Source organism: Trichosurus vulpecula, chromosome 1 (assembly GCF_011100635.1).
Source record: "Trichosurus vulpecula isolate mTriVul1 chromosome 1, mTriVul1.pri, whole genome shotgun sequence".
Lineage (NCBI taxonomy): Eukaryota > Metazoa > Chordata > Mammalia > Diprotodontia > Phalangeridae > Trichosurus > Trichosurus vulpecula.
Genome location: NC_050573.1, coordinates 53410227 through 53435641, shown reverse-complemented (window position 1 = coordinate 53435641; position 25415 = coordinate 53410227). Strand labels below are relative to the sequence as shown.

At 49.3% G+C, this 25415-nt stretch overlaps 2 protein-coding genes across 2 annotated transcripts in view; one reads left to right on the top strand and one right to left on the bottom strand.

The window, feature by feature from the left end:
* The window catches only part of POLRMT (RNA polymerase mitochondrial), a 50812-nt gene extending 37280 nt beyond the window's left edge, over positions 1-13532 (bottom strand). The window contains exons 1-6 of the mRNA XM_036767471.1: positions 13329-13532; positions 12067-12156; positions 4941-5599; positions 3782-3912; positions 1948-2134; positions 1106-1252 (exon numbers count right to left, since the gene is read on the bottom strand). Coding sequence (XP_036623366.1) covers positions 1106-1252; positions 1948-2134; positions 3782-3912; positions 4941-5599; positions 12067-12156; positions 13329-13431 — 1317 coding nt within the window. The 5' untranslated portion in view covers positions 13432-13532. The remainder of the gene's footprint in view (positions 1-1105; positions 1253-1947; positions 2135-3781; positions 3913-4940; positions 5600-12066; positions 12157-13328) is intronic.
* A 5020-nt stretch (positions 13533-18552) lies between these two features.
* Positions 18553-25415, top strand: FGF22 (fibroblast growth factor 22). Its single transcript, XM_036741607.1, has 3 exons — positions 18553-18814; positions 24829-24932; positions 25221-25415. Exons 1-3 carry the CDS (start codon positions 18553-18555, stop codon positions 25413-25415), a joined length of 561 nt encoding a protein of 186 aa, XP_036597502.1.

Here is a 25415-nt window from a genome sequence, read left to right as displayed (position 1 = left end):
AGAGACTTAGCATCTAGAATTAAGTGATTAGTCCCAATGCACGGTGCCCTGGTTAACTATGCTCAATCCATTTTGGAAAGAACTCTGATAAATGGAAGCACATCCAAAAAAGGGTGACCAGGATGGTGAGTAGCATGGAAACTATGCCGTGACAACTGGCCGAAGAAACTAAAGTCATGTGGCTAGGTGAAGGGGAGACTTGAAGGAAGACTACATCGCTACATTAAAATATTTTAAGGGTCATTATGGCAAACTGCTGCTTAAGCAGAAAACGCAGAGCTATGAACAAAGGGTAGAAGGTACAGAGAAACAGATTTCAATTCAATGTAAGAAAAAACTTCCTAACATTGAAAACTCTCACCAAAGAGAACAGGCTGCTCTGGGAGGCAGTGGGTTCCCCATTGCAGGAATCTTCAAGTAGAGGCTAGACAACCTTTGATCGTTTGGTATGCGTTAGAGAGGACTCCTGCCAATGTAATGGATTAGGATCTGAGATTCTGGCATGCAGCAATCTAGACATGAGGGGGTAAGTGCTAAAGATGGCAGAGACGGCAGAAATGGAAAAAGATGCCCAGTTGAACTGGGAGGCTAAGAGGGTAGCAATGCCAGCCCTGAGATGTGCTTTTGAGGAGCCCTGAGAAGAGTTTCCATCTAGTTCACATTGACTCTATCTTCTCTTCTCTTTCTCCTTTGCTCTAGCCAGGCCTCTCCTCCCCCCTCTACTGTGATGTGCATCCTGGGAATGGGATGATATCTTGAAAGGTTTTCCTGAAATTTTCTAGGTCCCTTTTCTCTCTTTTCTCTGGAGTCAGAGATGCCTGTACTCTCCTCTCTTGCCTCTGGGCTTCTCCATAGCATTAGCCAAGCATGTGGCTCCAATACACCCAAGGCCATTCCTCTTAACCAACCTGGGGAAAGCTCAAGACACTAGACCCACCTCTAGAGGGAGAAGAAAAGAGCAGACAACTGACAAGTGTGTGTGAGCTTCCTAGAAGGGCAGGAGGCTTTCCTGGAGCTCGACAGTGACTGCAACCCCCAGATCAAATGTAGGCTAGTGACAGGACAGAGCCTGAGGTCAGAGACGGCAAGAAAAGAAAGGACTCACTGCATGATGATTCTGGTTTGTTAGTGGTTTCTTTTCCACTGAGTCAATAGTGATCGTCATGGCTGACTCCAACTTTAGCTGCTGCTGGAAGCGTTTCTGCAGCTCGAGCAGAGACAGTGGCAGCTTTGGGTAAGATGCGGGCTCTTCCTACAAACCCAAAACAGTAACACCAATTACACATCACAGAAGTTAACTCTCAACTACCCGCACCAATGGGGGAGAGGCACAGATGAGACAAGAAGGCAGCCAATTGAAGCCAGAGGTGGTTTTATATGACATAGAAACAAAGGGTCAGCCTGCAGCAGACCAAGACTCTCTCCTTCTGGAAGGAGCCCACCTATGACAACAAACACCAAGAAGCAAAGCTGTCTTTCGTAACAGTACCCTTGAAAACTTCAGCTGTTCCTCAAACACTCCAGATTTCTCTTACGACAACCTTTTACAGCTCTGTCATCCATACCCTTTATCCTAACCCTTTCTGAGTCTCTGTGGTATTGATCAGCATGACCCTGAAATGACCACCAAACAGCTTCTCCTCTTTATTCATATGCTCTGACAGTCTAAAAGGACCACAGAGATAATCTGATCCAACCCCTTGTTTTAAAGGGGAGGAAACAGGCTCAGAAAGAGGAACGAGCTTGCTCACGATGATAGTGCTAGTAACAGGAAGAAGCTGGACTCGAGCCTAGGTCTTGAATCCAAGCCTGAGGCCAGAGCCCTTCAGCTTCTCCAAAAGGAACAGCCTCTAGACAAGGCCCATTCAAAACATGGATTCACTGTAGAATGAGCTAAGTGCCTTCATAGTCCTGAGTGAAGTGAGTCAAAGGGACACCCATAGTCACCTTGGAATAGAAGTCTCTAAGGAGAGGAGATATGGCGATCTTGCGGGAGGATGCTGGGGGGGGTGAGAATCCGGGCTCCACCTTCTGGATGGCTTTCAGCACCATCATCCTCTCCTGCCTGTGGAGCGCCACCTCGTGGAAAAGGTTCTTCAGGTGCAGGCCATCCTTCGCCATCTGATTCAGACAGCTGTGTGCAAAGGCAGACAAATGTTAAGCCTGGGCCAGTGGTTCCCTCCTTTATAAATTTCATGTTCCCTTACGACAACTTAATTCAGCAAATAGTAATGAAACTCCTACTATGTGCCATAGGCACTTTGCTTTACACTGCAAATAAAAAGCCAAAGGCAGAATAATCCTTGCCAGTCCCATAAGGAGCTCACAACATAAAGATTCCTAGACAGAGAAGTATAGGATAGGGAGTGAAGCGAAGACATCCGAGTACTTTCAGAATATCTGAGGAGGAAGAGCACTATTTGCTAGGGAAATAGATGGGAGAGGGGAAGAACTTGAAACAAAAACTTTATTTTGTTAAAGGTACAGAAAAAAAAGACACTTTCCAGTGTGGCCTGGTGGACAGGGTACTGACCACAAATTAGGAACACTGAGGCTCAACTCCCTCCAGTGACAATTAGCCAAACGATCACCCCCAAGTTAGTTAACTTTTCTAGGTCTCAGTGTCCTCCCCTGCGAAATGCAGCACCTACTTCACAAGAAAATCATAAGGCTCCAACAGCACTTTGCAAAAATGTCAAGTGCTGGGATGGGGAAGGGGCTCAAAGAACTACTGTGTCCCAGAGAGGGCGGGGTCAGGACAAGATAGGGAGAGAATCTGGCAAAGGCTTCCACTGGCAGAAAGAACAAGGGCAAGCAGGTGAGAGAGGACCCCAGTCAAGTCACCCAGAAGACTTCCTACCACCTGCTCTACCTTGAATGTGCTCCCCAACAGCAAGAGCTTTTGACCCTAGTGTCTGGTACTGACCCAAGCGCCCACCAGCAGGCAGAAGCCCACCCCACACCTGAGGCTCCTGGGAACCACTGTCCCTCCTGTCAGCTATTCTTGCTACTGCCACAATTAGGGCAATCCCAAACAGTTCCCAGCAAAGTCCTTTCCCTTCCCTCCTTCCTCAAAACTCTCTCTACCCTGGGATCCCAGGCCCCTCAAGGTATAAAGGAACAGGACCAGAGGACACTGAAGCTGGAAAGAGAGGCCCCATGCAGCAAGTCTAGCCCCTGACATCAGTCTTTGGGGAGAACATTAAAAGGGCCCTTTGAGGAGGGAGAGAGCACCAGATAGTAAATGACCAAAGAATAGAGACTCAGATTACCTGCAAGACTTGTGGACTGTAGACCCGAGCCTAGGCAGGACTAAAGAAATGCTCAGAGGGGGTGACAGGGCCAAGTAAGCCACCACCCAGGCCCAACATGTGTGCCCAGTGAGTAAGTTGCTGGTAAGTTCAGATCAGAACTAAGAGCAGCCATTAAAGTCTGGATGGGAGTTGTGGAAATCTGGGACCCCTGGAGGACTGGGGAAGTAGTACTTCAGTCTAATTCCAAGGTCCTTCTGTGGAGAACCACTGGCTTTGGAATCAGACGACCTGGGCTCAAATATTGGCTTTTCTATTTGTGTGATCTGGGCTCAGTCACTTCATTTTGCGCTTCCTCACCTCTAAAGAGAAGGGACTGGCCCAGGTGACCACCTCCAGATCTCAGCACAGAGGGAGTAGAGAGCAGGATGGCATAGGGGTGTCATGCACACACTGCACTGATTCCCAGGGAGATACAAGACATGCTTGACCAGAGAGGGAACCCTCACTAGGCCCAGGGGCAGCTTTACCTCTTGATGATCTTGAAGTCTGCATTTGCTCGACACATACACTCCAGAACCGAAGCATAGGAAACTAGGTCAGGAGTCAGCCCTGACTTGTTCATCATGGAAAACAAGGTGCTTATTTGATGCAAGGAGCCCTGAGAGAAGGGAAATCAACAAAAGCCCTGAGCTCTTGGTCACAGAAGACTTACCCAGGCCCTTGGTGGAACCATCCCTTTCCAACAATCCCCCCAACATTGTCCACTGCCCCTCACTCAAGTGATCTCTGTGCTCTGCCCCTCTCCTTAACCAAATTTGTAAAGTCACCTGGGTTCACACTTGTCTTAATGACTCCCCTCCCCTAAACACTACCTGCCCCACTCTCCTGCCAAAAACAGAGAAGGCAACATGCTGTCAGTTAGAGAGCCCAATCTACGCCGCAACTTTATTTGCTTCCATAAAGGATGTGGACATGGGCACAATGGAGGTAGAAGCAAGAGGAGGTCACTGTGGGGAAAATGGGCTGGATGGAGGGGAGTGGGCTACCCAGGCAGGAACATCCTCCACCTGCACTGGGCAAGGACTGAGGAGGCCTCTTGGTGCAGTTATGGGCAAAGGTCGAGGAGGCCTCCTGGTGCAGTGCTGGGCAGGGGCCGAGGAGGCCTCCTGGTGCAGTGCTAGCCAAGGGCTGAGGAGGCCTCCTGGTGCAGTGCTGGGCAAGGGCTGGTTAATTTTTCTGAACTTTAGTTTCCTCATTTGTGAAATGGGGATATCTACCTCATAGGGTTGCTGTAAGTCTTAAATGAGAAGGAAAAAACAAGGGCTTGGGGAAGCAAAGACTTAGATATACATTAAGAAGCTACTGTTACTTTTGGGGGATGACATGAGAGCATTCTAAAAATGTACCCAGTAACAGCATGCTAAGGAGATTTAGTAACACGGAGGGGGGGGAGCAGCAAGGGGAGACTTCGGCGAAGCTTTGAGTACAAGGTGATGCCAAAGGGCTGCCCTGTCCTCAGGGAATACACTATCCACTGACCCCAGGAGGATGCCCAAGCTACCCAAACATGCAGCCCAGATTCCAGGGCAGGATTTAATAGGTACCAGTGGCAACCTGGGCAAAGAGAAAGGGAGAGCCTACCCACTGCCAGTCTCCTGGGGAAGGAGCCCTGGCAGACAGTCTTACCTGCTTGGCCCAAGCTTTCAAGACGCTGTTGTACATGGGCAGAGTCAGCAACTTCTGGCTACCGGGGCGATGAAAGTATGACAGAAGCAGATGATTGGCTTGTGTCACAAGGTCCTGAGAGAGCAAGCACTCCAAATAGTCCAGAATTAAAAGCTGTTTCTTGGAATGTCTAGACACTTCAGGCATCAGCCTGGAGGAGTCCAAGTCATCAACAGAAGTTTTATTTTCCTTCTGAACTTTCAAGGCCTTAAAAGACTCCTGTTTCTTACTGTGATGTGGAGTCTCCCGCCCCACTACGGCTTTCTCTTTCCCAATATTAGGCGTCTGTTTGTTTCCTTTCAGTTTTCTGGCAAGAAACTCTTTCTCTCTCCTCTTGATCTGGGATTCACAAAAGGTCACCTTCTTGAGCTTGCTCTCCAGGATCTGCTGTCTCCTGTGCATTTCATTCCTTTCCTCAGTAAGCCTCTCCATCCACCGGAGGGAGGCCTTCCCCGCTTCGGTGGCTGCACTGCTGGCATCTCCCTTGACTCTGTCCTCCACCAGTTCAAGGGCCTGCAAGTCCTTCTGACTTACTGGTTTCCGTGGCGCCACTTCCACTCGATTTACTGTCACTTCAGATACATACTCGTTCTGGAGTTGTCTTACTCGGGCCTCTAGCACTGGGTTGGAGAGAGAAGAGAAGACACAATCACAACAGTGCACCTGAAGCTCGGGGCTTTGCCCATAGCACCTAACCCTTCATCCACAGGACATGTCTTTTAAGTTGCTCCCCATACCTAGGGCTGAGATGTTTCCTCAGGTTCAATTCTATTTTGGATGGCCTTGACAGCCTAGTGACTTAGAAAGCACCTGAGCTGAACTCAATCTGCCAGGGCTCAGGCCTAGCCCTCTATTCCTACCCTAAATTGAAGCCAAAGCCAATTAGGTCCTGGAGGCAATATGAAATAGGTACAAAGTCATTCACCTCCTAGAATTCTAATCTTATCTGATTCATTTCAAGAACCAGCTTGTGACTTGGTCCATGCTTAGCATTATAGGAAACACTTCAGGGAGAATACAAAAAAAGAGGAAAAGGCAAAGTCCCTGCCCTGGCTGGACATCTGATCTAGTTAGTGTGTCAACCTCACTTATACACAACCTTATACTCCCCTTTCTGGTCCTTCTCCTTTCCTCCCTTGACTTCTGTGATGACACTGTTCTCTCTTAGTTCTCCTCCTTCCCGTCCGACCACTTCTTCGCTGAATTATTGCCCATCTTCTGCCCCCAAACAAAAGTATCCCCCAAAGCTCTGTCCTGGGCCATGTTTTCTCTCTGTGATCTCATCAGCTCCCATGAATTCAGTGATCTATTCAATACAGATGATGTCAGACCTATATATCCAGTCCTAGTCTCTCTCCTGACTGGGGGCCATCTCCAGTCACCCGGTCACTGGCCCCAGATGGCTCTGGAGAAGAAAGCAAGGCTGCTGACTTTGCACAGCCCTCCTTCATTTAAATCCAATTCACTTGCAAGTCATGGCATCACCTCCCTGATGGTGCTCTTCAAGAAACAAAGGTCAAACAACAAAACAACTTCTCCTGACCTCCAGTCTCACATCACCAACTGCCAGCCGGGAACCTAGACTTCTACGTCTTTCAATGTGTCCAAAACGGAAGTCCTGATCTTTCCCTCGTACCTTCCCACCCTCTGCTGAGGGCCCTGCCATCTTTCCAGGGACTCAGGTTCCTAGCTTAGGGGGGAGTCCTCTTCTAGACTGTCAGTCCCATTCTTTCCCCTCACACCACAGCTACCCTAGTACAGGCTCTCATCGGCTTTCCCCTGCACACGTACAACGGCCTCCTGACCGGGCTTCCCGTTTTCAGTCTTTCTCCTTTCCAAACTATCTTCTATCCTGGGCCACAACAGTTTTCCAAAAGCACAGGACTGACCTTGTCACCTCCCTCTTACAAAATCCCCACCAGCTTCTATTACCACTGAAATGTCCTGCTTTGGCATCAAAGGCCCTTGACAACCCGGAGCCATCCTGTCTCCCCAGACATAGTTAACACTTTCGCTTCACGTACTCCACGCAGGGGCCAAAGTGGTCGCTTGTTGTCATCTTTCCCCTCCATCCCTTTGCACGCCCCATCTCCTCAGTCCCACCACTTAGAATTCTTAGCTTCCCTCAAGGCTCAGCTCCAGAGCTCCCCCCTCCGTCGGGCTTGTTGGTGCTCCCTCCCTCCCTCTCAAATTAGCTTGTATTTCCTCTTCTATTAACATGTTACATACCCCAAGAAAATGCGAACTCCTTGAAGACAGGTTTAGGCCAGGGCCTGGCACACAGGAGGCGTTTACTATATGCTTGTTGAACTGCACTGTACAGTGGAGATAAGGCAGCTCAATACTCCAAAGAGGCACGATTTTCTCATTGTAGGTCCTCTCTCCACTGATACACACAGCCCCTTGGCAAAAGGTCTTTGAGAATGTCTTGGCTCTAGCCGACACCTCTCTGAACTTAGCAGGGGCAGGTCCTTGAACAACAGACATACAGGCTATCACTGTGGGTGCTAAGCCCATGAGGGAAACCTTTTCCACCTGGAAGGCTCTGCTGGCCCAGCCTAGGGGAATGAGGAGAGTCCCTATGTCCAAAGACACATCAGCCAAGCCCTTATTAAAGCTAAAATGTGCAAGAAACAATCACAGAGGCTATACAGCAGTTCATACGCTATAGAGCATTTATCTCACAGAAGCACTGATATGAAGAGAGTACTTTACAGATAAAAAATTCAAAGAAGCTGAGGGGTTCCTCTGTTCATAAGGCCCAGAGGGAGGCTCCAAGTTCTGTTTAAAAGCAGACAGCAAGAAGCAAGTATGAGACTGTATGGGAAGGATGAGAAAGGCTACAGAGCCCAGGAGAAGGGAAAGACTGCTCTGGGCAGTCAGAAAAAGGTCTGGAAAGAAGACAGGAGGTGCCCTTGAGCAAAGGAGGAGGAGGAAGGGGACCTTCTGAGCACCTCCAACTTATTCCTTCCTTCCTTCCTTCCTTCATGTATTCAGCAAATGTTAAAAAAAGTGCTTATGTGCAAGGCTCTGGGATACAAAGAAAAAAGGAAATCATTCCTGCCCACCAGGAGTTAACATTCTAATGTGGGGAAAAAATAGAAACACATATCAGTGTAAAATAATTTGTGGGGGGCGGGGAAGGGGGAGGAGAGACGCTAGCAACTGGGGGGATCTAGAAGTTGAGCCTTGAAGGAGTCAGGGAACCTGTGAAATCTAAGTGAGGGGTCAGTATGCTGTGAGCATGGGGGAGACAGCTCATGCAGACAGAGGCCAGTTCAGAATATAAGACTGTGTGAAGGAAGGCCTGGCTGAGGCCAGACTGTGAAGGGCTTATCCTAGAGGCAGTAACTGGGAGTCACCGGAATGACATGGTCCAGGCATATTTATGTATTAGGAATGCCAACTGGGCAGCACTACAGAAGATGCGTTGAAGTGGAAAGAGTCCAGGAGCAGAGAAGCCACCTTCATTTGCCATTAATTATGCATGGCCTGTATGGTGGTGGTTGTTTTCTCTGCCACCATAAGTGTGAGTATGTTATGTGTGTGATATCTCTCCAACAAGAAATCTCGAGAGGATCCCATAATACTCCGATCCCATACAATACCATGCACAGAGTTTACAATGAAAAGTAATGAACTAGTGTTTGGCCAATCCAAGGACCTTGACTACTAGGGTAAAGACATGTCATCCAACAAAAACTTCTAGAAAACTGGAAAGCAGTTTGGCAAAAACTAAGTTTAGAATAACATTTTATGCCATGTACCATAGTAAGTTCTAATATATATGTCTAAAAATATAAAAGGTCATACAGAAAATGGAAGGAGGTACCTTTGTACAACTATACCTAGCAGAAGAATTCTTTAATCAACAAAGGATAGAGGTGTTCCCAGGAGATACAATAGACGGTTTTGACTGATTTCAACAAAATTGCAAAGTTTCTCTAAGAACAAAATCAATGCAGCTGAATTAGAAGAGAAGTAATTCATTGGGGAAAAAATCTTTACAGTAAACACATACAGTTGATCATCAGTGGTCACACATTTAGCTTTCTCCACTTCAAGCAGTCATGTGGCTGTATTAGTAACCTCATTTTCACTTTTGCATGGGCAACTTTGCACATTCATGGCTATGCACAGTAGAAAAAAAAAATGAGCAGTGCGAAGCACCCTCTCACCAAAAGCGCCAGCATCTGCCCTGGCACGTGCTTTTCATCCTGGAACAGTTCAACCACAGAGCCAAAAGGGGGAATAGAAATGGCAGGATGCTCCTTTGCCTTTTTCACCTTGGGGTTCTTCTGACATTGTACTACCCCTGCCCTTCCCCAACCAGGATGGAGTTGCCTCTCCTGTCCCCTGCATTTTATGGGTTATTTCATGGTTGCTGTGTTAGGAAAAGTGCATGTTATCAGAACTGATGTTTTGTTATAAAGAACTGTATGCAGAAAGTGTATCTTCAGCAATCTCTAGTGAAAGATAACACTTTTTGGTGGTCATGGGTACCCAAACCCCCATTTCCCAGAGTTTGATGCAACATTCACATTTTTTACTTTTGTGCTATTTTCTAGGAATATTACCACCTGAAAAAGTTGAGGGCTGACTGTGTATTAAAGGTCTGATGTTCAAGATGCACCTGGAACTGGTACAAATCCATAAGAACAAGAGCTATTCCCAGCAGTTAAGTGGTCAAAGGATATGAATAGGCAGTTTTCAAAAGGAGTCATATAAGCTGTCAACAATCATATGAAAAAAATTCTCCAAGTCATTAATAAAAAAGAGAAATGGAAATTAAAACTGTGATTTTTTACAAATTGTATACAGTACTTAGTATGGTGCCTTGCACACAGCAGTTGTTTAATAAATGTTTACTGGAGCAGCAGCACTGTGTGATGACCAACTTTGATAGACTTAGCTCTTCTCAACAACACAACGGTCTAAGGCAATTCCAAAAGACTCGTGATGGAAAATGCTATCCACATCCACAAGAAGAACCATGGAGTCTGAATGCAGACCAAAGAGTACTATTCTTTTTTCTTCCTCGTGGTTTTTCTCTTTTGTTCTCATGCTTCCTTCACAACATGACTAATGTGGAAATCTGCTTAATATGATCATGTATGTGTAGCCCATACCAGTTTGCATGCTGTTTTGGGAAGGGGAAGGGAGGGAAAAAATTTAGAACTCAAAATCTTATAAAAGTGAATCCTGGATACTAAAAACAAATATTTTTTTAAAAGGAGATTAAAAAAATAAAAAATAAATGCTTACTGGATGTTTTATGTTTCAGTTCATATTCGTCAGATTAACAGAAGACTGAAGTAGTAAATGTTGGTGTGGCTATGGAAAGATAGGCTCAGTAATATACCATTGGTGGAACTATGAATTGGTTTTAAATTGATGTGACTATTCTAGAAAACACCTGTGGAATTATACTAAAAAAGTCATTAAACCATAAAAAAGAGAGGCAAATATTCTATATGTACAAAAATATTCACAGCAGTAGTTTTTGTAGTAGTGAAAGCTGGAAGGAAACTGTGTACCTGGAGACTAGGAATGGCTGACAAGTTGTGGTATATGAGTATTATTGTGCTATAAGAAATGAGCATAATGAATTCAGAGAAACTTAGGAAGGCTTGCATGAATGGATGCAGAACAAAGTAAGCAGAACCAGGAAAAAGTTCATGGAATAACCACGATAATGTAAAGGAAAACCACACTCAAAGACTTGAAACTCCAACTAATGCAGTGACCAGTCATGACTTCAAAAGACTGACAGTAAAGCAGGCCAGTGATGCGAGCACTCCTCAAATCCATCATCAGTATGAAAGAAATCTATTTTGAGCTTGTCTCTAGAGGCAAATGGGCTACCCTGAACTAAGCCTTCCCAAGGAATAATGAGGCCTGGAGCCATGAAATATTGTCTGTTCAGTATCATCAGTTGTAAAAGTAGGGGGACAGACTAGCTGGCCTCCAGCTCTGGGGCTATAATCCTGTGATCTCCATCTTTCCTGGGAGGCACCTTCTCCAGACACCTCTAAAATGGCTCCTTAGCCAGAACTCTCCCCTCCTTTCTGCTTCTCTCACTTTCCTTTAGAGTTCTGTGTGTATGTGTTTTTCCTTGATTAATCAAAACCTGCCTGAAAGGAAACTTTGTGCCTCATCTTTCTGTCTTCAACATCTGATTCAGGACCTGGTACATAGGAGGCACTTAAGCAAATAGCTGAAGTGAATGAACAAATGAAATCAATAAATAATTAAGTGCCTACTATTTGCTTGGAACTGGGGATACAAACAGAGGATTGAGACACTCTGCCCTCAAGAAGCATCCCTTTAGGGGATAAAACAGCTAGTTAACACAGCAGAGAGAGTCAGGAAATCTGAGTTCAAACCCAGCCCCAGACACTAGCTGAGCGATCCTGAGTTAACTTGTTTGCTTTGGTTTCATCTGTAAAAATGGGGATGGTAACAGCACTTCCCCCTCAGAGTTGTGAGGATCAGCCGAGATGTTTGCAAAACTTTAAAGCACTCCATAAATGCCAGTGCTTTAGAAACCTTGTCCTTCCTTTTCGAAGAGGACCATGACACATCAAGTATATGAACTATCTATAACTACATAAATGTTGGCTATTATTATGTTCACAGATTATCCGGACATATGCAAAATAAATACACAGGGAAGGAGGATTGGATGGGGCCAGCCCAATCAGAGGAATGGAAAAAAAGCCTTTTGGAGGAGAGGAAGATCTATCTGTGCCAAGGAGGAAGCCAAGAGGTTCTCCAAGGTAGGAGTGAGGACATGGGAGAAAACCCACAGAACGGGAATGGGAATGCTGCCTAGGGGGAACAGCAAGCACACCAGCCCGGCAAACACTCAGCACGTGTGAGGGGTGAGGGGAATGATGTGCAGTCAGCTTGGAAACAGACGCAGAAGCCTGACTGTGAAGTCTGCACCTTATCCTAAAGGTAATGGGGAGGCTTTCAGGCTCCCACATCTGCACTTTGAGACTAGTGATCAATGAATGGTGACATGTTTCCATGAAAACTGTTTTCCCTCGGGAGCCTCTCCCAACTCCCAGGGTCCCAAACTTACCTTCCAATAGTTCTACCTGCCCCGCATCCCTCCTCCTATCCCGTTCGGGAACGTTGACTGAGTACCTTCTGCCCCGAGTCCACCAGGCTCCTATAGGAAAAATGACTATTAACTCCAGAGCCTCAAAGAGGGCAGACTGAGTCCTTTTCTGCCTCCAGGCTCCTTAATATTTGTAAAGTGCTTAGCACACTGCCCGGCATATAGTAGGCACTTAATAAATGCTTGCTCCCTTTCCTCCTCCCTCCTCATCTGGGCCCTGGCATCACCAGGCAAGGGCAATGCCACACAACAGACAGGATGTGGTCCAACGCCGACATCCAAGACCTGATTCTTACTGCTCATGTGATCTTGGAGAAGTCACTTCTCCTCACTTGGCTTCAAGTCTCTTCAGCATGGTCAGCCAAAGGGGGAGGGACTAAACCGTTACACCTCAAAGGCTCTAGACCTGTGGTTCTACGACCTGGTCCCTGGTTCCCGAGGCTGACGGGCAGACTGGGGAAGAGTTCAGGGCCCAGGGCCCAGACTGGGAGCTTAGGTGACCCTGGGGTCAGCTCCAGCGATGTCGGAGGCTGTGCACATGGAAGGAAACAATCACAGCCCCGACCTCCCCGGGCTGCTGGGTGGATCAGATGAGAAGGCAGGGTTTGCAAAGCGCTTAGCTCAGCTTTTAAATGCTTGCTTCCCTCCTCACTGAGTACCTACTATGCGCAGGGCACTGTGCTAAGCGCTTTGCAAATTCTAGCTCATCTGATTCCCCACAGCAACTCTTGGAAGCAGAGGCTATTATCAGCATCATCGCCACTTTACAGCTGGGGAAACTGAGGTAATCAGACGCGAAGTGACTCGTCCCCAGAACCATACAACTAGTAAGTGTCCGGGGCGGAATTTGAACCCAGGTCTTCCTGTCCACTCTAACCTTGCTGCCATGGGGTCAAAGGTAACAGGCTTCCCAGAAGGTGACGGACATCGGGGAGAGAATAAAAGTAGGGGCCAGTTTTAGAAAATGGGGGTTAAAGTTCAGAGGCTAGAAAAGTCCGTGCCGAAGTCAAAGGTCAAGGCTCCTCGAACCTGAGGGTCCTGAAGGGCTGGGAGTTCTTGAACTTTAGGGCCGAAAGATCTGGGATCACCAGACACCTGACCCGCAGGGTCGGGGGTGGGTGAGGGGTCAAACGGAAGCTGGGGACGAGACTGAAAGGCTTTTCCTAAGGGTCAGAGGTCACGGACCCAGCGTCCTGACAGGAATTCGCGGGGCTCCCATTTACCTTTCTCGGGACTGGGACAGGAGCTGCCCTCGGGCCGCAGGGCTCCGCCGAGCCCCGCCGCGCCCCGGCTCAGCAGAGAAGCCCTCAGCCGAAGCACCGACATGCCGGCGGCCCGGGGAACCCCGGAACAGCACGAGGCTCGGCCAGACCGCCCTCCCCGCCGCGAGCCCCGGACCGGACCGGCCTCTAACGCGCAGGCGCGCGATTCGCGCTGGCTGCTGGGAGTTGTGGTCTCCGCTTCCTCGGGGAAGTGCGACCCCAGGCGCACCGGGTGGGGCACCAACACTACAAATCCCATAGAACCATGCGGAGGGCTGGGTGGGGCGGAGGGCGTCCAGAATATGACTTCTGATTGGCTGTGCTGCTCATCCGTCTTCCGCTAGGAGAGCTATGGAGTGGAGAAGTCTGTGTGAGGAAGGCCGGCTTCCAGGCCTTTGCCTACTTCCGGGCCTGGGGGAGGCGCTGTTTCAGTCCTCCAAGTGGTCTCCCTGCTTCAAGCACACTCCTTCACGAGATTGCCCTGAAGCCCTGATGATAACAGTGCTTGAAGTTTACGTACATGCTACCTCATATATGCAAGCCCCAGTCTTCCTAGGGAACTTTGGGTCTCTCCACCCCCACCCATCCGTGTGCCCTATTCCACTTGGCTGAGTTGATGTTGATTAAACTGAAATGTCCTTAAACAGTCACTTTTCCACCTCTATATCGCTAGAACTGAGCATGGTTCCTAGTACACAGTAGGTGCTTACTAAATGCAGGATGAGTGAGTGAGCCACAGTAACCCAGGTGCTTTTGGTGGGGACAGGGATTGTTGTTTACCCTTCCTTCTCAAAGAGGACATTGACATGCAAATGAATTTGGATTTAAGTGAGGGAGGGCTGTGCAAAGTCACCAGCCTCACTTTCTCCTCCAGCGCCATCTGGGTCCAATGGCCAGGACAACTGGAGATGGCCCTGGATGCAGGGGGAGATCTTGGCCTTTTCAAGCTGAAGTCTTTTCCATGTCTCAGTTTGACTAGGGGAACAGTGATTAAGGCTGGATAACAAATGAGGCAGAGAATGACCTCTTCACCTGGTGAGAAAAAAAAATCAATCTGGGAGGGCAAGACCCTCAAGGTTTCTGGCTAAAACAGAAACAATTGTAGTTTACATTCACTCTGGGCCAATGTGGGCCCAAACACTGACCAGGTAGTGAGGGGGTTTAGACCGTGGGAGCCCCCTTGAACTCCCCTTGAATCTTGCCACTAGATGAGGCTTCTTGTCTGAGATCATAAGCCTTTGATTATTGCTAGGCCCAAATCTCTAGGCTAGGTTACTGAAACCTAGCCTAGCCCTCCACTGTCTGGCTAATTTCCACTCTTGATCCTATCAAAGTGTCCATGCCCAAATCTGTTACCCTTAAACTAGCCAGACAATGGAGGGCCAGGCTAGGTTAAGAGTAACCCAGCCTAGAGATTTGGGCCTAGCAATAATGAATCAAGGTTTATGGCCTCAGGCAAACGTCTCATCTGGTGGGAAGATTCAAGGGGAGTTCAAGGGGGCTCCCACAGTCTAAACTCCATCATTAGGGCTTGGCCAAGGACCTATTGCCACAGTGATTTGGCTTTAAGGAGAGGTCCTTAAAGAAGAAAATAAGGTTTCAGGGATCAAAATTTTCCTTTGGGCAGAGAACCTGCAGGTAACAGTATGATGCCCTATGTGAACTGAAGGGGAGAGGGAGAGGGGGGGAGAGAGAGAGAGAGAGAGAAGAAGAAGAAGAAGAAGAAGAAGAAGAAGAAGAAGAAGAAGAAGAAGAAGAAGAAGAAGAAGAAACAGAGGAAGGAAGGAAGGAAGGAAGGAAGGAAGGAAGGAAGGAAGGAAGGAAGGAAGGAAGGAAGGAAGGAAGGGAAGGAGGGAGGGAGGGAGGGAGAGACAGGGAGGGAAAAAGAGGGATTCCATGATTTTGAAAATGAAGCCCTCTACTGTCCTGCCCTCAGATAATCCTGGGTGGGAGGGGGAGACAGGGAACTCCCTTCAGGGGATAATAGGAGATTTAAACTAGTTAACAGTGTTTCCCCCAAGGCTATATGGGACGGGGCTCCAACCTGCCTGGATTTAGATATCCTGGCTCATCACACAATAGCCTGAGGTCTTCCCCAGTTAGACTTATGTTAATGTCCCTCCCCCCACTCCTTCCCCCCTACTTCTTTCCCCTGGAGAACAAGGAAAATCCAAGAGACACCCTGTTTTATAGATGGGGAAACTGAGACCAGAGGAATAAGCCACAGCAGAGTGGGATCCAGACCATAAGCCTCCTGGTTTTTAGACCTGAGCTTTGCCTCTCATTCCACCTAGACTCACCCTCATTTCCATCTCTGGGTCTGGTACCAAACTGTCTTGAGCCTTGGGCACCAAAGCAGAGAGCTGCTGAGACGCAATCCTGCCATCCCACTCTGCCGGTTGGGCTACTCATGGGTGTCACCAAAGCTACTGCCAGGGTATCACCCATGCCTTCACCTCTTTGCTATTTAAAGAGCCTCCCCCAAGGTGGGGGGAGGGGACAGCTCAGACCTTTCACCCTTCCCTGGCCACTTGCCCCACCCCAGAGCCAGCCTGTGTGAATCACAGACTTATAGGTAATTGATACGTGTATTCAGGGAGCTTAGAAACCTGATCCTCAAATTTTACAAAAATGGAAACTGAGATCTAGAGAATTGAAGTGCTGTCCATGGCCGTACTGGAAGGTGCAGAATCAGGATTCAGACCATGCCTCTTATCCCAAATCCGGAGCTCTTTCCACCATGCTACAATATCGTCTTCTAACCTAATGACTCGCACCCATTTATAAACAATGATCTTGAGGGAGGCCCAACCCCACCTTCTTCCAGGCTCGGAGGATCTGGACCTATAAAAGTCCCACAGGTATCACCTCGTCCATTTTATAAATGAGGGCACCGAGGCCAGAGAGCAGAAGAGACTCTTCTAAGGTCACAGAAAGCCACTGAGCCAGGATTCCATTTCCCCATCGGTGAGATAAGGAAGCTGGCGGGTCCTTGTTGGAAAGCCCAGATCTGAAATGCTGGAGAGCTGGGGTCTAGCTCCCCCTCTGCCACTGATTCACTTAGGTGACCCTGGCCAAGACCCCTCCATTTTCAGGCCTTAGCTTCCCCCCTCTGCAAAATGAGGTATGAGGTCTTAGCACTCTGAAGTCCTGTGAGGACCTTCCTGACTCTAGCCCAAGGGGACAAGTACACGTGAGATCCCTCCATCTAGTCACTGATGTAACAAACACCCACAGACACAGACACACACAGACACACAGACACACACACACACACACACACACACATACCTGTACACATGCGTGACTTGCTTCCTGACAGATTCGGCCTTTGACACACATGGCCCAACAGACAGACGGACAAACACACCTCCACCTCCGCCACAGGATCACATCACACCTTCATAACTGCTGAGCTGCCACATCTGCTGCTGGGCACACGCATGCAAACACACACCCCCACACAAAAACACATAAACATGGCACAGTCAGAGACACCCACGCTAATAGAAGTCCACTCTCCTGCATCATGACCCTTATGGCCTGGGGGTCTCTCTCTCTCCCTCCTCCCCTCTCTCTCCTCTCCCTCCTCCTCTCTCTCCCTCCTCTATTTCTCCTTCTCTCTCTCTCCTCCCTTCCTCTCTTCTCTCTTTCTCTCTCCTCTCTCTCCCCCTTTCTTCTTCTCCCCCCCTCTTCTCTTTCTCCCTCTCTCCTCTTCTCTCTTTCTCTCCCCCTTCTCCTTTCTCCCTCCATCCCTCCCTATTCTCTCTCTCCCTCTCCTCTGCCTCCTCTCCACCCTCCCTCCTCTCTCCTTCTCCTCCTCTCCTCTTCTCTCTTTCTCTCCCCCTTCTCCTTTCTCCCTCCATCCCTCCCTATTCTCTCTCTCCCTCTCCTCTGCCTCCTCTCCACCCTCCCTCCTCTCTCCTTCTCCTCCTCTCCTCTCTCTCTCTCCCCCTCTCTCCTCCCTCTCTTTTCTCTTTCTCCCTCCTCTCTTTCTTTTCCCTCTCTCTCCTCTTCCCTCTTTCTCTCCTCTCTCTCTCCTTTCTCCCTCCATCCCTCCCTCTTCTCTCTCTCCCTCTCCTGTCTCCTCTCCTCCTCCCTCCTCTCTCCTCCTTCTCTCCTCTCCTCCCCTCCCTCTCTCTTCTCTTTTTCCCTCCTCTCTTTCTCTCCTCTCTCTCTCTTCTTCCCTCTTTCTCCCCCTCCCTCTCATTTCTCTCTCCCTCCCTCTTCTGTCTCTCCTTCTCCTCTGTCTCCTCCCTTTCCCCCCTCTCCTCTTCTCCTCTCTTCTCTGCCTCTCTCCCTTCTCTCTCTATCCTCTCTCACTCTCTCTGGTTTTGTACCTGTTCCTGTCTTGGTCCCTTTCTCGATCCCGTTCCTGATCCTGCTTCTGATTTTATTCTGTCCCTATCTCTGTCTCTGCCTTGGTCTCTCTGAATCTCTCAATCTCGGTCTCTCATTCTCACACACTCCCATCCACGCTCCCTTACCCCACCTCCCCCCTTCACTAGGACCCTCAGGGCAGAAACACAGGCCAGTAAAGCCCAAAGAATTTTGTGAATGAGCCCCCACCCCTGACTCTAGCCTGGCATGGCTCGTCCCCCTTCCCCTCCATTTGTTCAGTGGGGAAAGCCCCACCCTAGTGGGAGGGGCTGGTTTGAATCAAGCCTCCAAGATTACAAGCCTTCGGTAGAAGCCAGTGGAGGCTAGAGCCAAGAGCCAAGAGCCAAGAGCCAAGAGCCGCCTGGCTGAGGGGACTGCGAAAGCCAGGGAACCAGAGACACCTCTCTTGCTTTCCTTTCCTTGTAGCTGCCCGGGACAAGGGGATTCTGGTGGGACCTCCCAGGAAATGTCTATCTAGATTTTCTGAGCCAGAAGGTACCTCCTGGCGTGTCCAACCTGCCCATTTCACAGAGGAAGAAACTGAGGCCCGGAGCTAGAGAAGTGACTTGCCTATGGTCACACAGTGAGTCGGGGATAGAACACCATCTTTCTGGATGTGAAGTCTTTAGGGAATCAGGAGCTGTGAGGAGGCTGAGAGGCTGAACAAGGACTACCAAGACCTGATCTCCATCCTGTCTTGAGCTTGACATCCTCCCCAACTGGCTGGGACATGGAGCACCAGGGAAGACCAGCCTGGTCCTGCGGCCTGGTCATCGAGAGAGAGTGAGCCAACCACCTCTCTACCATGCCCCCCGGGCCCTGGCTTTGCTTGGCCTTGCTCCTTGCAGCCCGGGCCCAGAGCTCCTGGGGTCTCCGGCCCAGCAGGCCCCAACCCCTGTGGCCGAGTGACCTCAGCATTAGCATCAGCGGTGCCCGTCATGCTCGGAGCTACCATCACCTGGAAGGTGACGTCCGATGGCGAAGGCTCTACTCATCCACCCACTTCTTCTTGCACATTGGGCCCAGTGGCAGGGTCGAAGGCACACGGCAGCCCCACTGCCCCAACAGTGAGTAGGGCAGCCTGGAGATGGAGGCCTGGCCTGGATGGGGTAGTCAGTCCCAAATTACAGGGGGGCCAGCGGTTTCCAGGGATGCTGGAGAATCCTAGAAAAAGGATGAATAAGAGGGACCAAGTCCAGAAGGGAAGAGAGAATTGGAGGAGGAGAACCAAGGAAAATCAGTGTTTGGCCTGAGGAGGGGGGTGGGGGGGTTCCACCAAGAGCAGGACCACAGAAGCCCGGGGTGGGGGCAGTGAGAAGAGAGCCCAAGTCAAAGGATGGAGGCACTTTTTTCTAAGTCATTAGTGGATAGATGCCCTTCCACCATCATATATTTTTAGACTGTCCAATCTAGAAAGAGACCTTTTCATGGAAGAGGAAACAGGCTGAGAGGAGAAAGAATTTTTCCAAGGTTAAACAGACAGCTGTGGGCTAGAACTCAGCTCTCCTGGATCCCAGTCTTTCCCTGTTGCTGTGGGGCAGAGGAGGCAAGGTGTCCTTGTTCTCAGTGACGGTGACCTTGCTGCTATCCTGATCTTATCTGTAGACCTCAGAGGGTAGAAGGACCAGTCCCTGAAGTATGAGCTGGAGAAAGGAAGAAGGAAGCCCTTAGGGACCCAACTGTCTTTGGGACGGATGGGGTAGGGGAGACACCCAGAACCGATAGTCCTAGATTGGGGGATCTGACTACCCCCAACACTGGACTCCAGGCTAATCACCTGCTGCTGTCTTTAATGAGAACCCAGTGAGTAATCACCGTAATTAAGGAGGATAATAACCCTCTGCCCTTCCCCAGCCCCTTTCATCTGGGGATCTCAAAGCACTCATTAGCCCATGTGCCTCCCTGGGTGAGGACAGAGGACAGGGGCAACTTGCTCACCAGATGACTCAGTGGTGGGCTTAGTGGCTGGCACCCAAGCATCTGGCTTCCCTTGGATGGAGGAGAGAGAAAGCTTCCTTTCACAGTCAACATTCTGAGAGGTCCCTTCTTAGAGATTTCGGGGGCTATGGAGACTGGAATCCTGGGCCCCTCCATGCACCGTTGGGCTTCCCTAGGGCATATCTGGCATCAGTGCTTTGGACATCTGGACAGGGAAGCTTTTAAACTCCAACCTGACCCACTGGATGCCCACTTCTGGCTCCACCCACCCCAGGACACATCTAGATGGAGGGAGAGTCGGTTCTCTTCTGGCTAGACTTCCCACAACCACCCCTCTAGCCCTGTCACTGCTGGTCACCTCTGACTGGAGGGGAAACTCACTGGACCATAAAGCCCACCCTTCGGCCTCAGGCTCTTCCACCCTTTAACCATCTCTGCCTACATTCTAAGGTGATACAGCATCAACAGAAGCAAAACTTCCCCAGTGAGAGACAAGGACAGACACTGATCAGGACTGCCTAGGGTACTCTGCTCAGTTCTGGGGACCCTTTTTAGGGAGGACAGTGAAGGGTACCCAGAGGAAAGCAACCAGGAAGGGAGCAGTGCCATAGGAAGATAGAAGGAACTGGGCATTTCTGTCCAGTAAAAAAGAAGACTTGAGCTGACTGAGGAAGCCACCATTTGGTGGCTCTTTTCAAGTTTGAGATCAACGGTCATGAGGAAAAAGTTAAGCTTCGTCCTGCTTGGCCCTAGAGGGCATTGTACGTTAGGGAGGGAGTCATTGACAGGAAAACCTCAGTTCAACTCTCTAATCGGAGTTGTCCAAAAATGGAAATCTCTAGTAAAGCAGAAAGTTCCCCCTCATTGTAGGTCTACAGCGATGTTATGGAGGTGGTTTCTACAAAGGTGTAAGGTGGACATGATGCCCTCTGAGCTTCCACTTGCCTCTGAGGTTCTATGAGTCTTTCTGATGGGGGCATGGAAGGGGGTGGAAGCTGGTCAGGATGCTCCAGCCCCAGCTCAGGTCCCAAGGAGCCACAGAGGCTGCCCTGTCCAGCCACAGCTAGCAATCCCCATCCCTTCCTCCCCAGACACAGCAAAGAGTGCCTATGTACATGAGTATGGAGGGAGTGATAAGTCTTAGTGGAAGGATGGGCTCAGATGTGAAAGTTGGTACCCTGGACCTCCGGGAAAGAGGAAAAGGAGGCCAGAGGCTGCCAGAGGTGGACGGTGCTTTCTGCTTCCTCAGCATGGGCCATCCATCAGGGCCCCGGGAACCAAAGCCCTGTCCTGTCCCCAATTCTCCAGTTACCTTTGGGGAAGAGTAGGCTGTGGCCACAAGGTGTAAGGTGTGAGTAGGGAAAACCAACAGTGGGCAGCAGGACAAGCCAGGGGGCTGGTGAATCTTGTTCTAGTCTTGCCCCTGGTAGATCCTGTGCCAATCCTTTCTCCTCTTTGCCCTTGCACTTCATCCACTGTAAGGTGAGGAGATGGTACTAGATATTCTCTCTGGACCTTGTCATTTCTGATAATCTGTGAAGTTCTATAAACTTTTCCTGATAACAGGTTCTATTTCCCCTTCCTGGGAATGGAGAGAGGGCAAAGAGCCAGCAGAACTGAGTGTCAAAGTCACTGGCCATTTCCAGAGGAGATACTGCAGGGTGGGACTGGGTGTGTATGAGGCAGAGATAGAGAAAGGGATCACCAGCCAGGAGTGGAGGGAGGGTCCCTAGAGAAAAGCCCTCCACCAGCTAGCTCTTTCCCAAAGAGATGCAGAATTTTAGAGCTGATAGGGATGTTATAGTTATGACTTTAGAGCTGGAAAGGACCTTGGAGACACTGTCTGGTCCAGTCTCATTTTACAGATGGAGAAAATGGAGGCCTAAAGAAAGGAAGTGAAGTCATCTAGCTAGTGAATGCACAAACCAGGTCTAACTCTAAAAGCAGGGCCCTTTTCCATGACCATGCTCCCTTACAACATAGAATACAGTGCATCCAAGTAAGAAGGGTCCTTAGAAATAAGCCAGCCCCCTGCCTCTCATCTCACAGACTCAGAATCCAAAGACCATGGTTTGAATCCTCACCCCATCCCTTACTGGATGAGTTTGGGCAAATTAACCTGACAGAAAAATGCAGGGTATTTCAGGGGACTGAAGTGAGACCAGTGTGACTGAAGCAAAGGAGCTGTGCATAAAAACTTTAGCAAGGAAGAAAAAAGATGGATTAGGGAGGACCTAAAATGCCCTCTTTGGACTTTCCCCTGTGGGATGTGGAGTCTCCAGAGAGACGCCTGAGAGATTTAGGAAGACAGCTCTGGCGTGTTGTACTAAAGAGATTCAACAACAAGAGAGTGGAGTCAGGGAAATGAAAAGTCCAGGCCAAAGGAGACTTGGGTCTGAAATAGGATTCAAGCGACTTTTATGGATCTTCCATTAGAGATCTGTGCCTTCGCCCCAGTCCCAGACAGCCGCCCCCAAGTGTCTGCCATTGCCCCCAAGGGCAACCAGGTCATTGAGTGTTGGATGGCTCAAAGCAGATCTCTCCTATGGCTGGTGGTGGCTGCCATTTTCTGATTCAGAGGTGGGGAAAGGGCAGATTTAGGTCATGCTAAAAGAGTCAGGAGACCCACGTTTCAGTCTTGGCTCTTCCTCCTGCCTGGCCTCAGTTTCTCCATCTCTGACATGAAAAGGCTGAACATGATGGTCTCTAAGACTCCTTACAGAACTGATGCTCTCCTAAGGAAGAATGCACAGGCTACCAAGTGCCAGGGTACCTACTCCTTCTCTCTTTGCTCCTTAGGGCCATCTCTCTCTGCTGAGATGGAAGACAGATTCTCTGGACCTGAGATAGGCAGCTGAAGAGTTAGCGAGACAGAGCAGATAGAGGACAGAATTTGGAGTCAGGAATTCCTGGGTTCTGATCCTGCCTCAGATTCCTACTGGCTGTGTGATCCTGGGCGAGTCATTTAACCTTTGGGCATCAGTTTCCTCATCTGTGAAACACGAAGGTTGGACCCAACATCCCCCCCTGCTTCCCCACAATATCCATTTTAGTTCTAAATCTATGATTCTGTGTTAGATTTTGCCTAGCTGAACGAGCAGGGCTTTACTTGTAGCTTTCAGTGTCAGAAGCCAGATGTGGTGGTGTGTTGATGTGCACATGTGCGGGGAGGCACCAGTTTGTGAAAGCCAAGGACCTACCCCATTCTACGGCCTGGCAACACTGTTGAGCCTTGGGGATTGCTAAGGAGGTGGGAAATAAGGTTAGATAAATAGGCAGGTGGAAAGTTAGACAAGGCCTTGAATGCCAGTCTGACAAGTTGGGACTTTTTCCCGTAGGTAATGGGAACCATGGAATATGAACAGAGAAGAGCTAGAGAATCACAAAACACTCAATATTATCTGGGAAGGACTTCCTAGTATAGAATAGAAACTGTCATCACTCAGAGAGCCCTTAGAATACAGACAGAGCTGGGAGGGCCTTTAGAACATGGAATGGCAAAGCTGGGAGGGCCCTGAGAACGTGGAATGGCAAAGGTGGGAGGGCCCTGAGAACGTGGAATGGCAAAGCTGGGAGGGCCCTGAGAACGTGGAATGGCAAAGCTGGGAGGGCCCTGAGAACATAGACTATCAGAGCTGGGAGGGTCCTCAGGACACAGAATGGCAGAACTGGGAAGGACCTTAGAACACGGAATATCAGAGCTAGAAGGTGCTTAAGGGATCATATAATAATTGTAGTAGCAGTGGTAATAGTAATGAGAGAATTTTTCTAGCACTTAACCATATACCAGGCTCTGTGCTAAACGCTTTACAATTTTGATCTCACTTGATCTCACCACAACCCTGAGAGGCAGGTACTATTATGATCTCCATTTTACAGTTGAGGAAACCGAGGGAAACAGAAGTTAAGTGACTTGTCCAAGGTTATATGAGTACCTGAGGCTGAATTTGAACTCAGGGCACTTAATCCACTGTGCCACCTAGCTGCTTCAATGAAATTTAACAGAAACCCCTTTACCTGACAGATAAGGAAACTGAGGCCCACAGAGTGAAAGGGACTTTCTCAAGATTACAGAATGAACTAATTGTAAAGCCAAGATTAGAACCCAGGTCCAGGGCTCTTCCTGCTCAATTTAAATGACTTTCCTATCAGGATAAAAAACCTCAGAATTGTTCAATCAAGTTCCTACTCATGTGATTGTAAGGCTGCCAAGTAGAGGAGCTGAGCAGTAGGAAATAAGGTCAAGTATGAGGTCAGTCCCCTTCAATCCCCCCTTTAATCCCCACTTCCTTCCAGCTACCCCCTCCCCACGTCAGATAGACTTCACCAGTTCCCCCACCCCCAAGCTGGCTTCCTCGGTGCTTCCTCCACATTCCAGCTTGCTCCCACGCCCTGGGTCCGGCTGTCCGGCCCTGCTCGCCTGCCCGCATTCCTGTGGGAGCTGGGCTCTCCCAGAACCTGCCCTATGGGCTGCTAGCCTCAGCCTCCTCCCTACATCTTGCCCCAGCCCAGGATGACCTGGCTATGGGACAAGGAAGATGGCCAGTGGACCTGTGGTACCCATGACCCTTCCCCTCCTGCCCACCACTGTGAAAGATAGACTGATGAGACAGCTTCCTGGTTAGCGGGATGCAGACACCCATGGTCCACCCATCTAGGAAACGGCTCCTTCCTCTTTTACTAGGATTTTAATTAAATAACAGCACTTCCCATCTCAATCCCCTTTTGAGGTTTACAAAGTGCTTTTCTCATAATAACTCCATAAAGGAGGTAATGTATTAATATTCCCATTTTAGAGATGGCTTGCTCACTGAGCCAGTCAGTGACAGGACAGGGATCGGGTTTCCTCGCTTCAGCTCCAAGGCTCTTAAGCTACATTGATGGAGCATTTTAACGTTTACAAAGATTAGCAGTTCACCTGTGTATGGTGGGTGTTTCACAGTTTACATGACAAACCCAGGAAGAGTAGAGGCCATGTGTTATTACCCACACTTTAAGAGAGGGGAAAGGCTTTTCCCAAGACCACTCAGGTATCACTAGCAGAGCTGGGACCTAGACTCAGACCCCCATCTTTCAGTTGCTGACCCGGGTGCAAGAATGCTGACGGCTACCCACAGTCCACCCCAGTGTCTTTTCTCCTCAGGCATTGTGGAGATCCGCTCCGTCAGAGTGGGTGTTGTGGCCATAAAAGCAGTCTACACAGGCTTCTACTTGGCCATGAACCGGAGGGGAAAACTTTATGGGACGGTGAGTATTCACCTGGGGGGGGTGAACAGAAGGGAGGACCCCCACAGTCAAGAACAGTTCTGGAAGGAACCTCACTGGGTAGGGCCCCAAGGTAAACAGAAGTCTCACCATGTTTCTTGGGTGTGGAGCCCCCTTACTTTGAGGCACTGGGTTACTGGGAAGACGGAGACTTGGTTGCAAGCCTGGTACTGCCCCTTGCTTCCTCTGTGACCCTGGTCACATCCCTCTCTGGAATTCTGAGGAGCCTTTTGGGGCCTTTTGCCCCCATCCTGTCTTTCTCTTCCGCAGAGGGAATACAGCCCCAACTGCAAGTTCATGGAACGGATTGAGGAGAATGGCTATAACACGTACGCTTCCCTTCGCTGGAGACACGAAGGCCGACAGATGTTTCTGGCCTTGGATGGACGGGGTGCCCCTCGCCAAGGGGGCCGGACCCGCCGGCAGCACCTCTCTACTCACTTCCTACCCATCTTGGTCTCCTAA

What these genes read in the sequence shown, in the direction of transcription:
- FGF22 (XM_036741607.1), top strand. Translation starts at nt 18,553, where the DNA reads ATGCCCCCCGGGCCCTGGCTTTGCTTGGCCTTGCTCCTTGCAGCCCGG. An exon ending in GCAGCCCCACTGCCCCAACA is followed by an intron (nt 18,815 to 24,828) that starts GTGAGTAGGGCA and finishes TTTTCTCCTCAG; the next exon opens with GCATTGTGGAGATCCGCTCC. An exon ending in GGGGAAAACTTTATGGGACG is followed by an intron (nt 24,933 to 25,220) that starts GTGAGTATTCAC and finishes TCTCTTCCGCAG; the next exon opens with AGGGAATACAGCCCCAACTG.